General features: G+C 40.1%; 1 protein-coding gene across 2 annotated transcripts; it reads left to right on the forward strand.

The window, feature by feature from the left end:
• The first annotated feature begins 1,365 nt into the window (after positions 1–1,365).
• On the forward strand, positions 1,366–18,216 carry REEP5 (receptor accessory protein 5). 2 transcript variants are annotated; one of them, XM_058865283.1, is made up of 5 exons: positions 1,366–1,562; positions 1,667–1,760; positions 11,654–11,792; positions 16,249–16,417; positions 17,883–18,216. In XM_058865283.1, exons 1-5 carry the CDS (start codon positions 1,445–1,447, stop codon positions 17,930–17,932), a joined length of 570 nt encoding a protein of 189 aa, XP_058721266.1. In that variant the 5' UTR covers positions 1,366–1,444; the 3' UTR covers positions 17,933–18,216. The 2 variants fall into 2 exon arrangements, with proteins under 2 accessions (XP_058721266.1, XP_058721267.1); XM_058865284.1 differs by lacking the exons at positions 1,366–1,562; positions 1,667–1,760 and adding an exon at positions 1,788–1,925.
• Positions 18,217–25,492: the final 7,276 nt, after the last annotated feature.

Below are 25,492 nucleotides of genomic sequence, written 5' to 3' on the forward strand. Positions count from 1 at the left end.
TAAAGTGAAGTATTTTTATATACTTCCTCAGAAGTATAAAAAAATCAAGGCAAAGGACAAGATGAAACAGTCACATGTGACATGAAAGGACATCTCAATTTCAAATGTGAGGAAAAATATCTCTGTGGTTGCAGTTAAGCGCAGTGAAGAGCTGTCCAAGGAGGCTGCAGAATTTCCATCCATGAACATTTTCAGACCCTAGGAGTCCAAATCCTGAGCATTTGAGCATCAGGATCTAGCTTTAGCATTAGCCATAGTTTGAGCAGAAGACTGCACTACATAACCTCCAAAGATCACTTTTAACTGTAGTTCTTTCTTCCATTAAAGAAAGCAGAAACCTTATATAAAGAAAAAAAACCTTAAAATTACGATTACAGGACAAGCCTTTTGACCAGGGTTATAGACTAAATATTATTCTCCCTCTTCTCCTCACTTCTGCTTTAACAAGACAGTTACTGGAAAGTAGAAAAATTGAATTTAAATTCTTTCCAACGTGCCTTCCCCCAAAATATTGACAGCTCCAAAACACAATGCGATGTTTACATTTAATTTTTTTTTTAGGTGAAGATAAGACATACACAAAAGAAGACTGATTAGTATTTTCTGGCACCCTCAGGAGCAACACAGATTTAAAGAGGACATAAAGAGTCCCAGTACTGGTTGTAATGCTGAGTCAGACGCAGAGGAATTGCTCGGAAGGGTCAGCGCAGCTGAGGAGGTTTCCAGGACTACATCATAGCCAACACATTTTATTTAGTTGGCAAGAACATTGCACACATCAAAAATTCCAGGGTACAGTTACAGCAAGGCACTGCTGCCCTCGCCGTGGTCACACACGCCTTTTGGGTACCCGTAAATTGTCATAACCTTTCTTCTGCATCACGTTAATGCCTGCCATCTGTTTTCTGCCTTTCACCGTGTCTGAACTCGATGGTATCACGCGCTGTTTTGGGGGTGGCGGGACATTCTAGCAGCTGTAGGCAATTGGAGCCGGCTACGTGCGTGGCCTCCTTCTCCTTGCCATCTTCGACACAGCCGACTCGCTGTTTGATTACTTGCACAAGGCGCACCATCCTTGCACGGATCCGTGTCCCTGGCTCCCCTCTAGCATTAAAAATCTACCCCTGCCAGCGAGGCAAGGAGGGCGGGAGGCCGCGGGGGCACATTGGCTGAGCTCTCCGCGCCCGGTGCCGCATCCCGCCCAGAGCCCCCCAGAACCATCAGAGACCGGGTGTGCCAGGGCGGGGCGCGCCCCCAGACCTCCATTTCGCGCAAGGGCGGGCGCGGAGTGGGCCCACAGCCGGCGGAAGATGGTTCCGGCCGCTCGCCGCCGCCCCCGGGCGCGGCGCCACGGGGATGGGCGCTGGGTGCCGGGGCGGCGCCTGCGCTCGGCCGCGGGGAGCGCGGGGCTGCGGCGCGGAGCGGAGCGGGCGGCACCGGCGCCATGACCGCGGCGATGCGGCAGCGGTTCGACCGCTTCCTACACGAGAAGAACTGCATGACCGCCGTGCTCGAGCGGATCGAGAGCAAGACCGGCGTCAGCCGCACCTACATCGCTAGCGGTGAGCCCCAGCCGCCGTGCCGGCGGCCCCCGGGCGGCCGCGCCCTGCCCGCGCCTCCTCGCCCCGCTCCTTCGGGCGCTGACCGCTCTTCCCTCTCTCCTCAGGCATCCTCGGGGTCGTGGCCGTGTACCTGGTGGTGGGATACGGCGCGTCCCTGCTCTGCAACATCATCGGCTTCGCCTACCCCGCCTACGTCTCGTGAGTGTCGCGACTCCTGCCCCCCTCGGCACGCGATGGTTCCGGGTGCCACCCGCCGATGTGGCTGCAGAATCGCATCCCTTGCGGCAGTGCCAAGCCTGTCTGGGGTGGCATTCCGGGACCGTGCTCCAAAGCGTTTTGCCGCCCACCCCTTTCCTTGAGCAGGTACAGGTGCCAGGTGAAGAAGGAGGCTTCTCCCATCTCGTGAGTGCTACGTCAGGAGTTACAGATGGGAGACGCCGGGTGGTTTCCGCACTTGATAAGCGGTTCTTGTGGAGGGTCATGTTTTGGGGCTGGGTTCCCAGCTTTGTCATCTCCAGCAGGAAACTGAATCGTACCTGGCTGCTGGAAACGGGAGGGAGTATGGCCGCTTTGAGGGTGTTTGTTAAAACTCGCACTGATGGTTTGAGCGGGGGGCAGGAAGGCACTGGTACAGAGTACTGGGTACTCTGGTGGGTTGGAGACAGAGGGGCATTAAAGAATGCTGCTTACTCCAAACCTGCCTGCTGATGGGGGTGGGGGGGAGGGAGAAGGAACACTAACTCCTCTCCAGTGTGAAAGACTTCTAAATACTTCCTTTTTCAGAGGAAGGGCTCCTTAGATATTCCTAAAAACATAGTAACTGTTACCTTTCACATGCGTTATATAGTACTTTAGACCAAAATGCATTTCCTCTAAGGCAGGACTGCATATAATCAAAGACTGCAGAAATGTACTAAATAAAACCTTCTGTGTAACCTAATACATCCATCAAATGGGAGTCCCTCCCAGCAGGACTGCTATAGTGTTGAAACACAGTGATTGCTTTTTATGTAACTATTTAAATACAGTCAGCAGCTTTTAAAAATATGTTCTCTGTAATTGGATCCTGGGCAATACAGAGTTGCTTCTTTAATTTTTTTCAGAGATTTGAGAGGTTGACTTAATTTTGGACTCTTGAAATGCCCTGTGGTTATGATGCTTAAGACCAAACAACATTTTTCTAAATGCCGTTCCTGGTGTTCACTGATTTTGGAGATTATAGGCCAAGAACTCTGGAGAAACTTAGGTTTTGTTTCCTAGACAATAATTTTTAGTGAAAAGATAAGTTTAAAAGTATTATTCCATTAAAATATGAAAGGGGAGATAACAGCCAACAAACATTAAAAACATTGAAACGGTTGTGTAGTAATTAAGTTTATGTAATATTTTGTGTCTGACTTAGATCACTTTAAAAATTATGTAATTACTTTCTAAAATTCTATTTAAATTTTAAAATTTGTTTTAAAACTGGATGAGGATTATATTTTAAACCTTCCATTATGCAGTGATTCTGATTAAATCGATAATACAAATGCTTGGAACTGCAGAAGCAAGGCAGTAGCATATCAAATATGAATAATAAGGTTTCATTACCAATTATTTTTTTTCAAAGCTGGGATTTTTTTTTTTAATCTTTTTGTAGAATGTCTCCCTTTTCCATGTTGAAATGTGGTTTTAAATGTGAAAAGTTACCTCCCAGATCTTAGTACTGTGGTGTATTTCAGTTTTTGGGTTTTTTTTTAAATAATGGGAGCAATGTCCTTGGCTCCTAACTTTTACTTAAACAAAAAACCATGCCAATACAATGCCAGTTCTGTTCGGGTTTTTTTTTCCCAGTTCATACTTTAATGATTCAGTTAAGGTAATGCTTGTTCTTTAGCTGCCTTCTTAATGCTGGAAAGCATTTATAGCAGGAAATTATAATCCTAGGTGAAAATCTAATTTAAAACTTGTGTGGTGTGCTGCATGCCAGTGTCTTTCAGCAGCAGCTTGCTGGCAGCACAGGTGGGCTCAGTCTCCTCCCCAGCCCTTCCCTCCCAAGTTCAGAGCTGGTATGTAGAGTTTATCCACATTTCATTCTGCCTGTTTTGTTGTGGCTGCTCTGGGTCATGTACTGTAGTCAGGGTGCTGCTGTGTGCCATCCCCTTTGCTTATAAAGCATAGAGACTCAAACATAAAGAACAATATCTAGAGTGGCTTGATTATTCCTCTCTGCTATTTGGTTTGTCCCTCTTGGAAAGGCAGATGAAGAGCCTGCTGTATGAACTGACAGTACTGGATTTGCTTCTTAGCATTGAACAGAAAACAGTTTTCAGCTGTTCTCATCAGCTGCACACACCCTCAAATGCCTTTTGCTCTAAAAGCTGTGGCTTCTGGAAGAGGTCAGGAGCTGTAAATGGAATGGATTGTGCAGGGTGTTAGTTTGATGTTTACACAGGTGTTTCAACAATGAAACCAAGCCTGAAACGTTTCAGAAAATCACTGAAAGAGAAAAAGCAGATTACTTTTCTTTGGTTAATTTCTTCTTTTGTGAAGTAGGTCAGTGTATCAGTTCTCCATTGTCAGTAACTGAATTGCTTAAGTGAAAAACAAAGAATGGTTTGGGTGGAAAGGAATCCTGAAGGCCATGCAGTTCCTGTCACCTTGCTATGGCCAGAGATGAAGTAGTGGGTCAGGCTCTTAGTCAGCAGAAAAGGCACTCATGAAGGAGTGGGACAGATGTCTGTGCTCTGCAAGGGACATCAGGTCTTTACAGTTGTTTAAAATGGCAAACAGGCTGCCTGATGGGTAACTCGCAGGCATGTTCCAAATCTGTTTTACTGGGATTTTGGTTCTGGGTTACTTTAGTCATGGTAATTACTGTCCATCTCTATTCTTTCCTGAAAGAAACTATATTGGAGTCATAGCAAACCCAGAGACTCTCAGCTCAGAGTTGAGTCTGTTCATGCTTGAAACCAGGATAGTTTTGTGCAGTTATCTGCCTGACAGGCTTTGTATAAATCTGCAGTTTATTTTCTTTGGTCTCTGTCATTCTCTGTATTCACTGTGTGTGCAGTGCAGCAGGTGTGAATTTCAGTGGAGAAATGCTGGAGGCTGTAACTGCTAGACCAAGCAGATGGTGTGAAGTGGTGCAGCTGAACTGCTGCCTACTTTCTCATCACTGTGGTGCAAACCAGTGCCAGGGGAGGGGGCAGCTCCCTGCTTAATGCCTGATACAGCTTAGGGCAGGCACAGCTGTTTCCCTCCTTATTCCTCCTTGTTCACCTTCAGCTTTGCCTTGGGTAAATCTTTAGTGGCTTTATACAAGGAGGAATTTCTCCTTCGGCAGTACAAGAATCTCCCTGTAAATCCAGGTCTATGACATGTCACAGCAAGGGCCCACCTGAGTCTCTTAGCAGAGGCAAAATGAAGCAGTAGTGGTTGCAGTACAACAGCACTGAAAAGTTCGCCACAGGTGATAGACACAATTTTTAAACTTCTAGCAAGTTTTAACTGCACAAGGCAGTAATCAGGCTAGAGATGGAAAAAGTGAGTGTTGGCAAGTGTGTAAATACCATTGCCAGCATTCTCACTGCTTCTCTAAACTTTCCAGAGCTAGCGTGTTCAAATGTAGCTCCACCCATAGTTAGTGGTGGTTAGCAGCCTCCGTAAAATTAGAGTGCAAGCAGGAAGGGAGCCTTTGATGACTAAGAAATGTATGCAAAGGATTGGAAATTTCTTAAGTGCTGTCATACTTGGTTTAAAAATTGTGAAGATGAAAATAGCTTTGGGCAATAAAATGTCTGAACTTACTAATGTCTTCAAGGGAGAAAAGCAGTATAGTACAATAATCTCTCTCTGCTTTGGCTAATTTTATGCTGTTATGTCACTTCAGCTGTTTTTACTATGTAAATGTTGCTCGTAGCATTTTACTAGCAGGAAACAATCTGGATTGATTGTAGAAAAGTATAAACACTCAATTCGAGTTTGAATATTGTCGTGGTGTCTTGGGTCTGTCTCCTAGTTCCTTTTCCTCTTTCATACCTTTAAAACAGGAACACTGCTTTTTTTTTGATCACAGTTATTCAGGAAAGATAAAATTGTTTTTGTGTTTCTTGAGAACTAGGGCAGCAAATTTCCTTTTCTTAACAAGTTTTAAGGCAAATGCTTACTTCCATCGTGAAAAAGATGTTTGATGTACTGAAGTTCAGAATAAATGCTGCCTGATAATATGATTTGAGAGAGCTGATATATCTAACCAGATTCACAATGCCCAGTATAAATATAAGTAGAAAATTTTCAAATCCGTCTGCACTTGTGCTGTTTTCTCTTGTGCCTAATAATCTGAGGCTTCAGACACTTAAAAGGGTATTTTGATGTTTTTTTTTAATATGTTCTGCCAAATCAATTCCTCCAAGCATACTCACTTTTTGAGTTTTAGGTATTTTACGTTTTAGAGTGCCATTTAGAAGCCATCTTAGTGGTCATTTGAACAAATTATGTGTTTTCTTTTCTAAAGAAAGCAAGTGTTTAGATGCAGGGAATCTAATACTGTGATAACAATATGAAAATTTTAGTTTTACTTCCACAGCGTACATATAGGTTAAAAATATAAAGGTCCTTGCTATACAGATGGGTCTGCTCTGAACTGAGGCACTAGCACATCTTAATCCCAGCAGAACAGCCAACGTGTGTGGGATTGTGTTTTGGGGAAGCTGGTTTTGACCTGAGTCAGAACTGGGGAACTGACTCATTGGTTGGCCCTACAAATACTTGTTCCTGGAGAAGGGGGGGCCAAGAATGAGCAGAGAGCAGTGAAACGAGAGGATGCCTGTTTTTTTAACCCTTTGTTTCAGGAATCTAGTTTTGTGCTGAGTTAACATGTAGGCTGTAGGACTCCATGGGTGGGCAAAATGGCATGTGCTCCTCTTGCTGCCTCAGTCCCTATTTCCTTTCAAGAAATACAGTTAGAATCCTTTTTGCTACTGTCATGTAGCTTTTTGGTGTCTTCTAATAGTATCTGTGCATGGTCAGTGAAACCCTCCCCTGCTACCCTTCATGAGTTTTTTCTGCTCCCATCTGCTAGATACACAAAATTGTTATAGAAGGGAACTGGTAGACTTTAATAACAACAATTGTATAAGTGCAGTTGGCAGGAAGATCTTTTCTATATCTGCAAATGCATGACTGCTGTTGTAGTCAGTAAGGAGGAGGAAAGATGGAAAGCAGAAGGCTTTTAGGTGATGGCTAGAAATGTAGAAGCCAAAATGATAAAGTGAATCCAAGGGCAAAGGTACTTATTTCACTGAAATGATGTGAGATGCCAGGGAGGCAGCTTGCCAGGGTGAGTCTGACATGAGGATGACAGGGAGGCACCAAGCTAAGGCTGGCTGTGGTGCAGCGGAGTCTTGATTCTGCACAGGTGTCTGGATAGACAGCTAGAAGTAAATTATTTTACAGCCTGCTGTATAGAGTTAGGGCAGACCAGTAGGCATAAGCTCTAGAAGTATAGGTGATTTCACGGAGTTTTAAGTGAAAAAAAACAAACCCAAACTTACACTTGGTTAAGGGTGTGACAAATATGCCTACCTACTCACTTCATATGGCACTGACCAGAAAACTGAAGGAAGGATACACAAAATGGTTCAGTCTTTCCCAGCTACAATATGAGCCCTGGGTTTAAAGGAGATTGATCTTTTGCCTTGAACTTGTAACTTTATTTTTACGTGAATCCTCAGGTACACCTTGTAAATTGCAGGGATAAGGTTAATCACTTCACATGAGACCACAGCAATAAAATCTGGCATTTTTTTATTTCTGCCTCCCACATCTGGATTCAGCTCATTAAAACCACACTCCAAACTCATAACTTGGCCTGTGAGTACTATATGTGTGAATTTACTGTAACAAACTATTTGTTATGCCAGAGCTAATTGAGGAGCAACAGAGAGAAGAGCTGATTTTTTTGTTGAAATGAGTCAGATGCTCTAAGTGAAAGAAGTCTACTTGGCAACTTACTAAAATTAGACCAGTGTCTGTTACTATCAGTAACAGGATAAATAACCACACTTGATCTAGGGTTCAGTTTTACTGAGTTTAGGATGCACAGGATCAAAGCTGAGCCGGTGCTCTGACACTCTAAGTACAGAGCAGATGGGAGCCCTGGACTACTACGGAATGTGACAGCCTTCACTCTTCCCTCTTGGCACCACCAGCTAGCAGGGTTACTGGGGAACAGACCTGGCTAAAAATGAAGTTTCTCTTGGCTCCCCACCCATCACAATGCCAGCCCACAGCAGGTCATTTTTGCTCTTGGTCAGGCAGCTGTTTTTAAAATAACTGAGCTGTGTGGTATTTATTATCCAGACTACTGAAGCTGTTCCTAGTGATTGCTTTTACCTCCAAGGTGCAGAACTACTGTAAGTAGTTTTTCGAGGCTCTGTTTAAAGTCCTCTATGGTTAGTAGTTGAGTAGTTGAGCAGTATAAAAAAATCATTTGGGATATGTAATTACTATCCAAACGAAATTGGAATTTAGTGAAATCAGCCAAATCAGACAAAATGGTATAATTTTTTAAAGTCTGAAGCTATTGCCTTTGGATGGTCTTTCATTTGCTAGAAAATCATGATATTATGTGTTAATGAGACTGACTTATTTGCTCTTGCAACACAGAAATAACTTATAAGAAGGCAACCCTAAAGTAGGATGTAGTGTCAGTGCCTTTGCTCTATAACTTTTCACTTACTGATGGAGATTGCATTTTGAGTATCAGCCTGCTTGATTGGTGACTTAACATGGAGAAGGATGACGTGTTCTTGTGTTACTGAGAATGATTAAGTGTTCTAAGTGTTTAATGTCTGTGATGTCTCTCCTAAGCTTAATTGTACAGGCCATTACAGCAGGATAATACTTCTAGAATAACTTGAAAGACTAAATTTAATTTTGTTGTGATTCTCATGTTGAAAGGAGTGTAGGTATAAATAGATAAAAAAAAAATCCCTCTCTTTTCAGATATTCTACATAACTTATTGTGCTTGTACTATTTTCTGTGACTTACTATTGAAATGGTGTGTAAGTAGCAAGGGATGGAGGTAACTTTTTCCCATTGTATTCAACAGGGACATGTTATGCTGGATTTCCCTGTCTGATCTGAGGAACATACTCCCAATTTCAAAGCAGGATATTTATAAAATACTAGCCTTTCCTTGACTTCAGTTAAAACTTCCATTCACTGATGGCCCTCTGTAACCTGCTTTTCCCTTCCTCTCTCTCTCGCTGACTGGGACTGGAGTCATGGCCAGCAGGAGCAGTTTCAGCTGACGTGGCTGTCGCCTGCTGGCTGTGGTAGGGGGCTGCCCCTGACCTTGCTCACCAAGATCAGACGTCTGCAGGAGGGGAGATGTGCTGTTCCCTACAGTGTGTAAAAAAAGAGCCACGTGTGGATTTAATGCTGCGTACATCAGCTGGCTAAATCAGGCAGGGCTTTGACTTCTTGTAGTGCTGCTGCTTGTGGCTGTCTGACAATACAAGTGTGCTGTTCATGTATCCCCTAAGGAACTACAGCAGCAGATGGTCAGCGTTCAAAGGGAGCACACCCACGGCGCTGTATTTAGGAGCTCTCAAAGGCCGTTTGTTTCCAGAGGAGAGAAGATAATAGAGCCCGGCCCATTAACACAGTGATATGCCATCTGCCTTTTGCCACAAAATGGAGATTGTAAGCTTTTTTTTTTTTTTTTTAATGAAAGCTGATTTTTGTGGTTACCAAGATGATTTTAATAATGTTTTTAAAAAAAAATGAAGCAATGCTTCCTTAAATCCATATATGACTTCACGTGGTGACTGGAAAACAGGAAGAGTGCTGGCAGTTTCTCCCAAACACCAAGCTAGGATGCTTATTGTGGTAATATAAGCCTCTATTCCTCTAATGGAGAAATTGTCAGTAGAACTAAAGGAATTCACATTCTACACGCTCTACAGCAACTTTTATTTAACTTGAAAGTTTCTCACTTAAGTGAGAAACTGCAATTGGTTCCTTTCTTTGCTCCATTTCTCCACAACTCTGACATCCCTACTAGTCCATGTACTTTTTTACTTTCCCTCCAGAAGTGCAGTTTCACACGTTGAAAATAGCTCTATAGCCTTCTTCCTTAACTCCTGTGATGTCCAGGGGCTGCTTTTGTACATCCCCTTCACCTGATCTTCCAAGAATACTTCAGAGGTGTGAGCATGGAAAAGCTGTGTTTTACAGTGGGAGTAGGAGCAGTTGGATTTGTCACTGCTTTTGAGGAGGCTGCTTGGACTAGGGCTGCCTGTGAGGATAGCAATAGCAGGAGTTCGACCAGCTCTTGCAAAACCTGTGGAAAACCTGTTTTTCTAGTTGTGCTGGTGCTGTGCCTTGGTAAGATCCCCTTATTGATAGGGTATGGCAAGGGCTGCTGCTTTTCCCACTGCAGAATACTGCTGGCCAGCCTCACACTCCAGCAGAAATAATGCATGGATTATCAGATCCTTGTGCTGTTTTTCAAAGTAATTCGATCCAGCAGCTGTGCCAGCTCCCTCTGCAGCTGGTGGGTTTGCCAGTGCTTTTGCTAAAACATACAGCATGTCACAGGAATTATTTCCCTCAACTTCCCCTGCTCCCCCTGACTTACAGAACTAGGAAGTTACAGAATTCACTTTCTCAATTCACAGACCAGGAAATGGACTTGCAGCCAGCTTTCTGATTTCTGCCTTGTAAACCTCCCTAACTCTGCCTTTTTAAAGGAACTAACAGAAAACTTGGCACTTCTGGTACATCTCACACATGCTGCTTATTATTAAAGGAAAAAGTGATAGAAGATTTTAAACTAAATTCATTAAACTGAATCCTCTGGCATGAGTGGAAAGGACAAATGCTTTCTAAAACTCTTAAGCTTAAAATCATCAGGCTTATATTTGCTATTATTTTCTTTTAAAATGTCTTGCAGTGCTAATCTGGAATTTAGTGGCTCCAGAAACTCCACTTCACCACTTTTACTGAAAGAGCACTTGTGCATCTTTTTGTTTCTGGTTTTTAGAACTGTATAAACTTGAACTACATTCTTATAGCAGATGGAGAACAAAAGTCCTTTAAATCATTATGCAGAGAGCCCAATACTTTAGTAGATGTTGTTTTACCCTGTTCTTAATATTTTAGTCTACATCAGACTTTGCAAGTCCTGTAGGAATTAATTTATAGAGCAATATATTGGGTGAGGCAGATACATATTCCTCAGCACATGGATCTGGATCCCCTCTGTTTATGTAGACTAAGTACCTCTTAGAGCAAATTTTATGGATAACTTCACTTTTTCAAAGAGGAATCTAGCGCATGTATGTATGAGTACATTTAAAATGCTAATTATTAGAGCTAACTATGTAAAAAAACCAAAGAATAGTATAGACAGTCTTATACCACTGGTGGTGCTGGGAACCCCAGCCTATGCAGTACTGAATGAATTTCTGGCCCACATGTAACCCACTGCACAGACCTTGTCTGGAGGCAAGGTTACCCCATTTTGATAACTTAAGGTATTGTAGGATTTTTCATCCAAGACAACAACTCTGTTCATCATTCCTTTCCGACTGCCAGAGAAGGAGGGTGGTCACTGATGGGTGTAGGCAAGGCTAGGCAGGTGTTGTGATCACTGGCAAGCTGTGCCTCACAGGCCTGGGCTCACTCAGGTTATCTGTTTTGTGGATCAATAATACTCTGATGTACAGTAGCCTTCTGCTCAGGATTACCACAGTGCCTCCAGAACCGAAACTATAGCCAAAGATTATCCCCTCCCTTTCTTGCCCCTTGTTTTGTTAATAAGGTCAGAATGCCCACTGCTTTTGTTTTTTTAATCTCTTTATAATCCCATAGCTAGAAATAGCTTGAGTATCTTTTAGTTTTGAAGTGATGTGTAGGGAAAACCTTTACCATTCAAAGATCTTGACACACTGTCTGTATGATAGATACTAATTAGTTTTCTTGGCGTAATTCAATTATGGAGAGTCACACATAACAAGGAATCTGAATCATAAAATCTTCATCATTATAGATGAGACTGAGGCTACTGTTCTGCTCACTTGATTTGTTTCCCTTGCAGAATCAAGGCCATTGAAAGTCCCAACAAAGATGATGACACGCAGTGGCTGACTTACTGGGTTGTGTATGGCATTTTCAGCATAGCTGAATTCTTCTCTGACATCTTTCTGTCCTGGTTCCCTTTCTACTACATGCTAAAGGTATGTAAGTTTATGTGACCCCTCTCTTAAAATGGGACCTTTTGATATAGCTGATCTAATGTCTCAAGGAACGGGTGGATGACAACAGATTCACTTGGAATCATTCCCAGGTCACACCTTTTTGTTAGATGCAGGTTATGTGTAATTCAGTACTGTGCAAGTGATCTTTTACAGCTGATGGTTTTGTGAGGCAAGAGGGGAAGTTGGTGGAAGGGAAAGGTCTTGTGTTTTAGGAAATATAAAGGGACACTGTCCCATAAGCCCCCCTACCCCAAAAACAAAGACAGTTCTTGGTGCTCAGGTAAATTTGGACAAATGACAGACATGGTAAGCCCCACAGAGTGGCTCTATTTTTGATTTAAGTGCATTAGTAAAAGTGGAGAGTAAAATTATGAAGGCTGTTGAAGGAGGTAGTAACATCTGTACTGTTTTAGCAAAGAGGGAAATTGGAACACAAGAATAATCTGTCCTACAGCTTTAATTTTTAATTAAGCTCGGTTTCCTGGAAAGAACTGGTAGGTATCAGAGGAGATGGTTGCTAATGTGCATTTGTTAATGCGATTTGACTATCATCAATGGTTTGGTTAATGTGTTCCAAGCTTTGTTGGTGATCTAAGGTGTCAGTCAACTTTAACATTTTAAATTCTTCTAAGAGATAGCTGATCACTCTGCATGCTGCTGGGTAGAAGACATTCTGGCTTGCTGCAAAGCCTGCTGTTTTTCTCAAAGAATTGTTACCTGTTTTGTGGTTCAGTAGGCTGTTCTCTTCTCTTGTTTTGTTAGCCTGGTTTAGTCCCACCAAAGTTGTTAGAACAATTTGCTTGCCAGCTATTGTGGCAGGGTCATTTAAAATTTTAATGATAAGACCTGAAGATGCCAAAAACTGTTTCCAGGAAATGCCATATTTTATAGACAAAAATGGACTGTGATAGCTGTTTTACACCTCTGCCTTGTTCCTTTTCAGTCTTTAACAAGCCTCTGCTGTGGCAATCATATGGACACCTTCTACTTTAGTAGAATAATAACTTTTAATCCATCATCTGCAGTAGTATATACTTACAATTCTGAATTCATACAGTGTGTTTTCAGAGCTGCTTTTCTAAATTCTTAGTGGAAAAAAATCTGGCAATGATTTCTTCATGCCACCACAGCTCTCTTTCTGAAGAGCACACGACTGAGATTCAGGTTGACTTTGCAGATAAAGACCACAAATGGCTGATAAAATGGTATCAGGAGTGCCACAGTTACATGTAGTGTTGTAATCAAGTGAAAGGCACTTTTCTCAGTTCTGCAAAAGCAAACACAAGGAATTATGTCAATACACAGCTTTCTGCGATAGCTGCAGAGGGCACATAGGAGCCAAGTGTTTGCTCTCAGTAGTGGTTGGTAGGAGAGGTTCACTGTCCTTGTACAAAGGCAGGCAGGTGTTGAATCAGAAAGCATTGCTGAATTGGTGGAAGAACGGAGATTATTCCACATGGGGAGAAGGAGGAATCAGGCAGCTTCCACACTTCATTCCATCCATGAGCTAAAACCTCTTGGAGGGTAGTTATGATGTCTCCATATCTCTTTCATGAAGTAGAAGCACAGGTATGTCATTCACGAAAATTTCGAGCTTGCTTTCATTCTCAAAACATTCTAAATTTGCATATTCACATCTGTTTGATACAGCTTGTTGCTTCCACTCCAGATTGAGATTTAGTTGCTTAGTATTTCAAAACACCTTCATGTGTATGGCTGAGATGTTGAGCACAGCTACTCCCAGAGTCCCCAAAGTCCAGAGTTTAGACTCTGTGACATTAAAGTTTTCAGCAAACTAGAAGATTTTTTGTGTGGGAGAAAGGCATGTTAAATAACTCCTTTAAATATGTTATTATGTTTGTATATACTTCTGTTCTCCAGATGACATTTCTTGGATTTTATGTTTTGTGGTTTTTTTTTTTTGTAATTCCCACTTCTTATTTATCTTTTTGCCTTTTTTTATCTCTGAAGCACAGAACATACATGTAACTCATGATTTCTTGTGCATATGATTAGTTTTTAAGTACTTCTGTTCAAGATTTAAAGATTTCTATGGCATTCAGGTGTTAGAGTACAGTAGCCAGTGAAAGTAGCAGAGTTTATCTTTCTATGAGTATTCTTGGTGGTGGGAGTGAGTGAGACTCCCTACTCCATTTATGGTTCTGCCTTGAAGTACTGTAATGCTATTTCTGAACAAAATTTGGTCCTGCCAGGGCAAAGACAGCTGCTAGGAGCAGTTCCAAGTGAGCAGGTCAGTGAGCTCAGGTGGAGTCCATTCCTTCCTCTGTCTGGTCTGGAGTGCTACAAAGAATATATTTTGGGTTTGGGTTTTTTTCCCCATTTAACAATTTTATCACTCTGAGCTTGCTGGAACTTCTTACAACCCACTTTATTTTCAATAGCCTATGTTAATTCAGTTTAATGAGAGACAAGGATAAAATAGAAAACTAAGTTAGCAGTCTAATATTCTCAGGCTTTGAAAAGGGTGAGAATCTCAACTTTGGTACATGTCCAATAGAAAATGCATATAAACATCTGGTTCAGTACAATTCAAAAGTAATGGGTATTTGAGAACGAATCTATAATTACTTTTTTATCAGCTAGACTGAGACAAAGCTGTCAAATCAAAATTATTCATTTTGTTCTTAGGCAGGGAAAGGGAAATTTCAATTTCTTTCGGTTTTAGAGGAAGTTGGACTCACATCTGAGGGATTTTTCTAAAACAAAGGAGAATGAACATTTTTGCGTAGAAGTTGAGATACTTGTGCAGTTTTGTGGGAGAAATAACTTTCAGGAATTGATCAGATATTCTTGAACAGGAAATAAAGTCAGTGTACTTTTCAGCTTTTAATGAAAGACAAGATCGCACCATGTATTCTTTCTGTTATAGTAAGTTCCAAAGAATTGAAGCTTTTGAAAATCAATATTTATATTGATAAAGGCACTTTTTGCCTTTATTTTCTCTAACTATACTTAATTCATCTGTTCCTACTTATTGGGGCCAGATTTTATTGCATGTTGAATTACTTGTTTTAATTCAGTGGAATTTTCCTGATGGGCCAATCTCTCTGGTGAACACTTTACTTAAAAAAAACCTTCCTTTCTCTTCTGGGAAAACACTTCTTTCAGTCATTCTGTTTTGACACTACAATAAAATAGTTTAAAGAATAAAGTTTAATGCTAACCCAAAAGGATGGTAAATTGGTTTGGCACTACAGAGAAGACAAAGCCAAAATTTTACAGAAGTGAAGAGCAGAACCTACAGAACATTCAGTCTCAGTATACCTTGTTAGGAAAGAACAGAGGAGACATATTCCAGAATATCTGGATGGCTTGCTTGAAGAAGACTGTGTGTTTTGTTTCCTTTCTACTCAGAAATGTGTGGAAATCCTCAAACATGTGGAATCCTGTCTAACATGAAAGAAAGGCATGTTTTGAGGCTGAGGTTGTTTTATTTCAGGTTTCAGGAAAGGGTAGTCTGAGAAAAGCTGTTTGGCCTTCATTTTCTGGAGAGGTTTTTGACATGGAAGAATATTGTACTATTTGTGTACAGAAAGAACTGTACAATTGCTGAGGAAAAGCACTTAATTTTGTTGCAGTTTTATCCTGTAAAATAATTTTATATATATTTTTATAGCTCAAGCAAATTTATTTTATGACACTCCCTGCCTCTTAAATGGTTCATCTTGCTCTGCATGGCTGTCTTTGTGTGGTGTATGGCAGTGAAACTGGAGCCAAATAAAAGTGTTTCAGTAGTAAAGATAGGGATTTGTAGTACATGTAATAACTGTCTTTCCAATCCCCTTTTGTAAGATGCAGAAACATGACCCCACACTTTGGGCCTTGATTTTTCTAGAGAGCAGATGGTGCTCTAAGAGCTATACCTGAACTGTAATCCAGAAGCATTACTCATTACTCTTGTTTGTGCACTGTGTGTAGCTTGGGTTTATCTCTCCTCCTGGTCAGTTTACCTCTGGGGTACACACAATCCTGTTCTTTCCCCCACCATGTTTTCAAGGAAGGGAGGCAGAGAGGACAGGGATATGTTTTGGCTGAATTTGGGTAATTTAGAGACCTATATGTTCAGTCAGGCCTGTACCATATGTTTTAGAAATATTGAGAGACACTGATGTTTTTCTAACCAGGTTTTATAGTTCTCCCTTAAAGAGAAAAAAAGTGCGTGTAATCTTGATACACCTGGCACCAGATTAGATTTACTGCTGCAGTCCTCCTTTGTCCTTACACTATCCATGAAATTATTCCAGTATAAAGATTCACTGTGTGTAGCTGTCCTGGCGTGCACCCTCCTGGAGCCCTGACCACACGAGGAACGAGTCACTGTTCTCAATCTGCTCAGTTCTGTGGCACTTAGGAAAGGCACCTTGTCTCCTACTCAGATTTCGTTCCACTTAGGCCGATGTCCTTGTTCTCACAGTGTGGCTTCCTGCTGTGGTGCATGGCTCCAAGCCCTTCCAACGGGGCAGAGTTTCTCTACCACCGGATTATCCGTCCTTTCTTCCTGAAGCACGAGGCCCAGCTGGACAGCGTCGTGCAGGACCTGAAAGACAAGGCTGCAGAGACTGCAGACACCATCACTAAAGAGGGTGAGCAAAAGGCCATTCACTGGTCACAGCAAGTAGTGGGAATTTCACTGTGGAGCTCTTATTATTGCACTCAATATTCATCATTTGGAGGAAACAAAAATAAATTGCAAGAAGACGATGTAAATTATAATGGAGAAGTTAAATGTGGGAAATGGGGGTTGCAGTGGATCTTGCTGTCTAGAATTGCAGTTAGGCTAGATTGAGTGGAAGGAATTGAATTGTTTGTGTGTGTTCCCACCGTACACATCACTAAAAACATTCTTTCTAGAGGCAGGTCCAGACATACCTTTCATAAATACAGTTATTGTTCTAGTGTATCCTCATATCTCCTAAAACACTCTCTCAAATACCTGGTAGTATAGAAGGGCTCCCAAGTGTGCAGCAAACAATTAACAGCAAAACACAGCAACATGGAAAGTGCAATATTCCTATCTCTATGTTTTTTTCATTTTTCCTTCCTCTGGAGGTCAAAGGATTCCCCACTCTTAAAGGAATTACTTATGTTTTATTTTTACATGTTATCACAGCCTGTAGATTGCTTAAGTTTTTATTTCCTTGCATTCTGTAGTGAACCTTTGCATTCTAAAATATCTGATATTATGGATAAGAGAAGGAAATGTATTAAGTAGATAAAATAGAGGGTTTAGAGTAGATAAAATAGAGGTTTCACTTGAAGGAATTTTTATCTATATGCTATTTCAAAGCATCTTGATTATCCTTTCCACCAAACAATGAATGCAGTCTTATTTCATCTTAGCAGCTTAAGCAGTTTTCCTCTTTGCTTAAAAGATTTGCTTGCTCAACTATTCCTGGAAATTTTGCTGCATGACTCTTCTTGAGTCTGTATTGTTAGGCATGTGTCTTAATTAATGTCCTTCCATGTTGCACAAGGGATTTTCCTGTCCTCATTTCATCACTTACTCTTTCTTTTTCCTATTTTTTATATATAAAGGTTTCCACCAAAAAAAACCAAAACCCAACAAACCAAACAACGACAACAAAACAAACAAAACAGAACCCCACAAAAATAACAACAAAAAACCCTCTCCACCATAACAATACAACAGGCTTTTTTTTGGAGAAACCATGCACATGCATATGTATGTACACACCAATATTAGCATTACTCGAGGCTTGTTTTATCATTATGGTATATTTCTTGCTGCAAACCTGTATGTCCTTAAAACCATGAGCAGCCCTATTTTAACAATACCACGGTTATATATATATATGTATCAGTTTGTAATGTTTATTGTACTTGTTTATCCTTGTTTATGTTTTATTTTTTAAAATGTTTCAGTGATCAGTTTTATCACTTTATCTACATGTATAAAAAAGCTATAATTTTCTTCTGTGTTCTTTCTCTTATGAGTAAAAGGAATTTTTTTTTCATACAGCTTGAGAACATTTGATAACCCTCTTTGTCTGTAGGCCTATGACTAAACTTGATTTTATTTTCCTGCAGCCAAGAAAGCAACAGTGAACTTGCTGGGTGAAGAAAAGAAGAGCACTTAAACTGGATAAGTTTCCCTACTGCCTCCTTTGTGCAGCTTGGTCTTACTGGGGACTGTGGTATAAGTTCAATAATATTGCTTTGGAAACATTTTGATATATTAAGAGAATGTGCTGTAAGTTTACTTACTACTTTGCTGTGACTGATAGAGAGTATGCATTTTTATTTAAAAGCAATGCAGTGGGCAGCATCTGAAGCTTAATGAAAATATTTTATTCATCTTCATGCAGAAGTCTTTCCGTAACCTCTTTCTGCAGAAACATAAATAAAAGTATATATCCCTCAGGCTCTGCACTTTAGTTGTCTCTTTATTAAATTACTCTTAATACTTTGATTGTGGTGCATCTGGTAGCACAAAGCTGTTTCATAGGGAAAATTCTGAATTGATCATCTTGAATATACAGGGTATTATTGTAAGAGATGGCATAATGGATGTATTCCCCACCACTAAAGCTGTAAATTGTGAAATTATGTGTTATAGGCACCTGATTATAGAGATAATTCACTGTTGCATGTTTTGTTGTAACACAGTATTTGGTACAGTGTGTGCATTCTTAAATGGATGGATACTAAATATTGGAAAGAATAACTTCCTTGGAGCGATCAAGCTTATATTGACGTGAAGTGATTTGCTAGAAATGGATGCATTAAATTGCACAAGATTAACACAACATGACCGAAGTACAACTTCTTCCCTAGTCTTGCTAAAACAAGTTGTTATCCAAAATTGTTAATAGAGTGGTTTTTAGGATCGCACTCAAAAGCACAAAACATGTTTAGCTAAGGAGTGGTACCATTACAAACACTTTTTCCTGAATTTCTTTTAAATTATCAACTGCCTTGGATGTCAGTCCTCAGAACTACATCATTAAGGGGACAGACTAAAATTCCCATGAGCTTTTTGTGCTCATAAAGATCTGTAATCTCTTCTGCCTATACTAAGAACAACTTTGTGTCAGCACTTAAACCTCCTGAGTGGAGATGCTCTTTTTGTTACTTGATATATTCCTGACCAATCAGTAAGAGCGCAACCAAAGTTGCTAAGAGAATAAAGGGTTTTTTTACAGTCAATATAATTTTTTTTTTCTTGGATTTGCATCTGTACTCTTTCACACTGCAGTATTTTGAACAAAAACAATTACATTAATTATTTAGGCACAAATTACTGAAATTTCCCTGTTTTCATCTCCATTCCTTAAAGCCTAGAGTAATACTATGGCAGTTCTGAGCTCACAGAACATACAGAAAGAATCTTAAGCTTTTGATAGGACAAAAAATTATTTCCAGTCCACAATCTTGAATTCCAAAGACTTAATCTTAAAGTAAAGTTTTGAGGGCTTCTCAAAGTATGAACATTCTTCTGCATAAACATTCATTGTAAATTTTCAGGTGCAAGAACTGCAAAAGAGTGAAGCACACAGTGCAGCACAGCAGGTAAATTTTTAACCTGGAGACGTATGTTTTATAAGAGGGGATGTAAAAGTGTCATGAAAGAAAACATTTTAAGGTTTGAGCTGGAAAACATAGCCCTTGGGGCTGGCAGCTTGGACAGGGACATACAAGACCTGCTGTACCTCATGTACTGTAGGACAGCATGCAGTTTGTCATTTTAAGAAAAAATGCAAAATTCTGCAGCTAATCATTCCTTGACAACTTTTTGTTAGGAGGGGATATGTTGAAGAGGATAAAGTTTATAGCAAAGTTCTAGATTTTAAGCAAGATAAAAGTTTGAAGTGTATCACCATTTAACTGGTTTAATTTCTTGTCGTCTTCTGTCTTAAACCCACTGGACTTTCTTGTAAGCCTTACTAAAACTTAGTCCTGTGTTTTAAGCTCTATCAGCTGTATGTAAAACACTCACATGGCCACTGTAATTTAGTTTCGCTTCTTGAGATTAGAAGCAACTAGAAAAAAATAAATGAGGATTCTTAGTAGACTATTTGATTTCAGTGCAAAGCACTACTTATCTAAAAGCTTATGGTAAATTTTAGACTTTACAAGCCTAATGACGTCTGTAGTAGAGACAGGATTTATTTTTCATTTCCTATGCTACTCAACAGTTCTTCCACTGTTATTAATGGGGATAAAACATTCTAAGTAGATTTTAGGTAAGTGTTAAAACAGTCCCTTGCATCTCTCTCAGAACTTGAAAGGCTTTAAATCAACTTCTTGTCTTTACCAACTTGATATTACCAGCACATACAATCAGAGCTCTTTTGTCAGATTTCTACTTGAATTAGAACTACAGTCTCTTGTATAACAGAAGTTGCTCTTGGTTTTTTGCCTTGATGCAAGTAGAAATGACTGAATTTCTGCAGCAAGTTATCCTTTCCTGCAAGTAATTCTGCTGGGCTAGCCCCGCAGATCAGTGCTTTTATTTGTGTCTTGAAAACATTTATGTGCAAATGTTGGTACACACATCTGCTCCATGCCTTTGCTGAAGTTGTAATGTGCTAAATAAAAATGGACACAAATAAAGAGATTATTATGGGACCGCTATGATGCCTCAGTATTTCTTAAGAACCTTATACCTCAACGGTGAAAACCTGGCTACTTTAGGAAGGCTGAAGGTCTTTACAGGGTTTTCATTTTTTTTTCTCCTCCCCGAAGTTCATTACTGTGAAACCAGTAGAAACCTCTTAAACTACAAAGGAAGTGCCTCTGCTTCATGCCAATCTGAGGGTGCAGCCAAGCAGATTTTAGAGCATCAGGCCCTTGCAGAAGAGTTTGGGATGCAGAACTCCTCCCAACCGTGAGCACCACGAGCATCTGGTTACATAGGCTTTGTAGCCTGGCTTACCTAAGGAATCATCAAGGTCTAGGTTCTCTAGAAACAGAGAGGAAGGACTGTAAGCTAAGACTGTAATGATTTTGAAGTTTTCCCTCTCCTCTGGGTTTCCTGGTTTTCCATAAATGACCTCAACAAACAATCCTGAATAGTTATTGGCAGTGGTGTTACACTTAAGACTTCTGTTGCCACTGTTTATAGGACATTTCATCTACTCTGACTCCTTTCCAAATTCAGAAAAAAAGGAAAATAAGTTCAGGAAAACATAACCTCCTCTGGAATGATAACATCACCACTAGTGATAAAATAATGAAAACTCTTCAAACCAGAGCAAGCCAATTAACAAAGCATAGAAATTTGTGTAAGTAGTGGAAGATGTGACCAGTATTTGTCAGGTCAAACCCTCACTACTTTTAATTTGACAAGTAAAAGTAAGTTTCTTGAGCTTGCATTCCAGTCTTGCCAACTCTTTCTAAATAATCTGAGAATCAGTTAAATTTTTTATGACTAATTCCTTAGTCACCTTCTTCCCCCACTTCATATTCCATAAACAATAGTTTCCTTCTGCAATGGAGGAAGAATGGAGTTTTTAAAGAACAAAACCACAAATCCTTGTAGGTCAAGAGAGACTGATTTTCTGTAAAGGGCACCTGACAAATATGATGAACATCTTGTCTTCTAGGAAACTTCTACATCCAGTGTGATGGAACGAAACAGTACTTGAGGAATTAAAACCCAGGGCTACTAAGGAAGTCCTCAGTTGTGCAACCACATTGGTACAGCTTTTTGAAAATTTTGTTTCTTCCTGGTACAGAAACAAAAGATTCTGTGGCAAAAAATCTTTAGATGACCACATGAACTCATGAACTAGTCAAGTAAAAACAATTGAAGATGAACTTTGAATTTAGCATACTTTGGAATGCTGTGTAGTTGACACCTTTGCTGAGGCTATGGAATTCCACAAAACTTTGTATTTTGTATTACTGCATCTTTGCAGGAAGAGAATACTTAAAGACTTCTTAGACATGTCTAAGTTCTGCTACTTTAGAAGCAAACAGACAAAACCCAAAAAAACTACATCACACAGAACCTCCAAATCTTGACAGATAAAAAGAGGCACACATGCTATTTCATAGGAAATGGCACCACAGTTCAGGCTACTCTGTTCCTACCTGGAATGTCCCCTGCTCTTTCCCAGATCCCAAACTACCAAAGTCTTGTTCATTTCTTCCCATCTCCCTAACATAGCCACTATGGCAAGGGGTATTTAATTATTTATTACTATTAATCATTATAATAATAAATCTAATTATTTAATAATAATAATAATAAATTATCTTTTTATTTAGGGGAAAATAAAAAGATAAAAACTTTTTCAAAGGAGTTATTTTCTTATTTCTCTTATCCTAAGAGAGAAAATAACCCCACAAAGGCCAGTCTATAACAAGAAGAAGCTAAATAACTGGTGTCCAGTGACAGAATATGTGGGAATACATAAAAGCTGTGCCAGGGGAAGTTCTGATTTGACACTGGAAAGAATTTCTTTACCCAGAGGGTGCTCAGACCTTGGGAAAGGTTTCCTAGAAAGAGTGGTCAATGCCCCAAGCCTGTCAATGTTGAGGCATTGAGACAATACCCTTAGTAGTGTACTTGAGCTGTTGGTCAGCCCTGAAGTGGTCAGGCAGTTGGTTTGGATGATCATTTTAGGTCACTTCCAACTCAAATAGTATATCCCATTCCATTTCAATGCATGTGTAGCTCCAGAGAAGGAATCAAAGGATCCATCATCTCTCATGCTCCCAAATAGAGCACTTAAAAATATCCCACAGGTATATGTGCCCCAAAAGGGAGTTGTGGCTAAAAGTTTCTCTTAAACACATGAAAGGAACAGGATGTACATACAAGCAAGTTTTTTTAAGACCAGCTGTTTTTGCAAAGTTACTTCATGGCTGAACTCTGACAACTACATATGGTTACATATTATTGTCACTGGACAAAACACAAAAAAATTACCTTTTAAAGTTCCTGTGTTTACATTAAGAATTGAGTTATTATGGTTGTGCTTCTGCTATAGCAGCTGCATGCTATACATCTGAAAGAATAAACCACCTATCTCACCGCAGTGCTGAATTCTCACTTTTAGTAATTCTGTTATTGATTGCCTGCATCACCACCCCTCCCTGATGCTCAATATCAATGTTAACTTCCATTCCTGACACAGAAATTGTTGTAAGGATTGTTATAAGGATTTTGAGCTCATATGTCTCTTTCAAATGTTTCATTTTTTCCTAGGTACCTAGAAAACTGTATAGGGAAATAACAGACATGTACTTTTAAAGAGCTAGACTGGAACACTAGTTTATTATCCATATTCCTCCTGTCCTGGATGCTAAATTCCCACTCATGGATGCATGCCTTCCTTTGTTGCTGTTGCCACCTACAGGAAATCTCGGACCAGTGTCTTTCTAGCAATAATGCTGCATAAGTAAAACCTCACAGAAAAGTGTAGACGCAAGGCAGGTGGAATAAAAAGGACATTCATTATCACCCAGTTTCCCCCTCAAAAATAAAATAATAACTAAATTTATTCACAGCATTCAGACTAAAAGTTTCGATATTTCTGTATCTTATATTTATATATATTTTAATATATATATTCTCCCAGTCCCACAACAGTCTGTAAGATTTTGCCTGTTTCCAGAAATGAGGCATATCTCTTAACCGAGGAAGAACTGAGATGGTCTAGAGCTGCTTGTTTTTAGTCCTCCAAGGAACCCAGTTTATTAAAATACAGAAATGAAAGTCTAGTTTATAAACTTTTTCAGGAAAAGGGTAGTTCTGTTTAACTTTGTGCTGCCTCATTTAGGAACAAATATTGCTTATATAATATAATTAGTCTAAAGCTAGAAATTAGAAAAAGCAAAACAGTCCCATTTAATGATGGCAGGATAAGCAGATAGGAGTTAGAGAACTCAGTTTTCAACTTCCTAATGGTAGTGGTCTTCTGATTTCTTAGCAGGACTTTTAAAAAATTAAGGTAAACTTTACCCAAAATACCCACAAAGTTTTCTTTGTTAATTTGACTTATTTACATTTTTATGTATTTGAGCTCAATATTACCTTTTTCAGAAGTCTTTCTTGTCTTTCCTTGCAAGATCCCTAGACTTTAAAATAGCTATTATTTTGGGTTCTTAGATCAGGAAAGTTTGATAAGCAATGCCACTAAGATTCTTTCCTATACACACAGCTCAGACATTTCTGAAGGTATTTAATTTCAGACCACAATAAATTATATCCCACAAGACTTAATCTCCACATTTTTCAGCTGTCTGCAGTCTAAAGATCTGATTTACAAAAGTTAACCATAACGTGATCATAATTTGGCTGGAGTCATCCTCCTTCAGTTCACATCATGAAGATGAGTTACCGCGTACCAATCAATTTTCACAGAGCTCTCACTTTATTTAAAGTTGCAGAAAAATTACTCATGGCTCAGCAAAATCCAGGAATAATTTAAGCCTAATAATCTGTGGGCAATTATGGTCTTTCTATCACAGGTGCATCTTCCACTTCTGGTATTTTTCCTCATTTTGAAACTGACTGTAGCACTTCCCTAGAGTGGATGTGCCTTAACAACCTCTAACCATGTCCAGTTGTTTCCCGCTGCAAAAAACCCTTTTCATGTAGCATCTCTTTCCACATTTTGTACCTGATGGGATTTTGACAGCTCACAGGGATACCATTTAACTAACTTCTCAAAATTTAGGCCAGACACTCTAAAGATAGTTTGAATAAACTCTTACATCAGCAGAAAAAAACCCAAACACTGAAGACATTTGTATTATGTCCATGGTCAATTACAGCCTTAGAACACAGGACTTCCTCTCCTAAACATTTCTGTTTTAGAGAATCTGCATCCTGCTCACACTGAAAGACAAGAATTATCCCTAATAGTGAAAAGAGAGCAGGAGGGATGTGTGTGTGCACGCAGACAGTCCTTTTCTGCAGAATCCAACATCACTCTGGAATGAATCATGGGGCGACATGGGCAGGGTCCATGTGTTGGCTAAAAACTGATGCTGTGTTTGAGGGGTGGACTTGAGCATGGACACTGTCACAGAGGTTTTCCATGGATGTGAAACAGGCAGTGTGATTAAGCTAAACAGTTAAAGCCTTTCTGTTATGAAGGATGATGGATAAGATGTCAATATGAGGGGGCCAGGCAGCTCGAGTGTATCAGTCCCCCAAATCTACCAAAGCAAGAGCCATGTGCTCACAGTGGATGTGAGCCATTCCACTGGATGGCTGGAAACACCCTTTCTACCACACCATTGTTGTAGGTCTTGAAAAGCAGCTCTTACGGGGGCACAGTACACCAGAAATAATTGAGTCAGACAATGGGATTCATTTCCAAAGCAACCTCATACACTCTTGGGCCAAAGAGCATGGCACTGAGTGGGAATATCACATTCCCTGTCATGCACCAGCCTCTGGAAGGATCAAATGATGCAATGGATGGTAAAAGACCACACTGACAGCAGTGGGTGGTGGGAACTTCACACCCTGGCGTGCATGTTTAGCAAAGGCCACCTAGTCAGTCAACACCTAGGGATCGCCCATCGGCCTGGTGTGACCCAGTCTGAACTCTTGCTCGTTGTACAATGAGATAAAGTTCCTGCAATGAACATTAAAAACATGCTGGGGAAAAGAGTCTGAGTTATCCCTACCACAGACAAAGGTAAACCCATCCTGGGATTGCTTTTGCTCAGGGACC

The sequence above is a fragment of the Poecile atricapillus genome, chromosome Z, assembly GCF_030490865.1.
Source record: "Poecile atricapillus isolate bPoeAtr1 chromosome Z, bPoeAtr1.hap1, whole genome shotgun sequence".
NCBI classification, from domain to species: Eukaryota; Metazoa; Chordata; class Aves; order Passeriformes; family Paridae; genus Poecile; species Poecile atricapillus.

What these genes read in the sequence shown, in the direction of transcription:
- REEP5 (XM_058865283.1), top strand. Translation starts at nt 1,445, where the DNA reads ATGACCGCGGCGATGCGGCAGCGGTTCGACCGCTTCCTACACGAGAAG. An exon ending in CTTTCTACTACATGCTAAAG is followed by an intron (nt 11,793 to 16,248) that starts GTATGTAAGTTT and finishes TTGTTCTCACAG; the next exon opens with TGTGGCTTCCTGCTGTGGTG. An exon ending in AGACACCATCACTAAAGAGG is followed by an intron (nt 16,418 to 17,882) that starts GTGAGCAAAAGG and finishes ATTTTCCTGCAG; the next exon opens with CCAAGAAAGCAACAGTGAAC.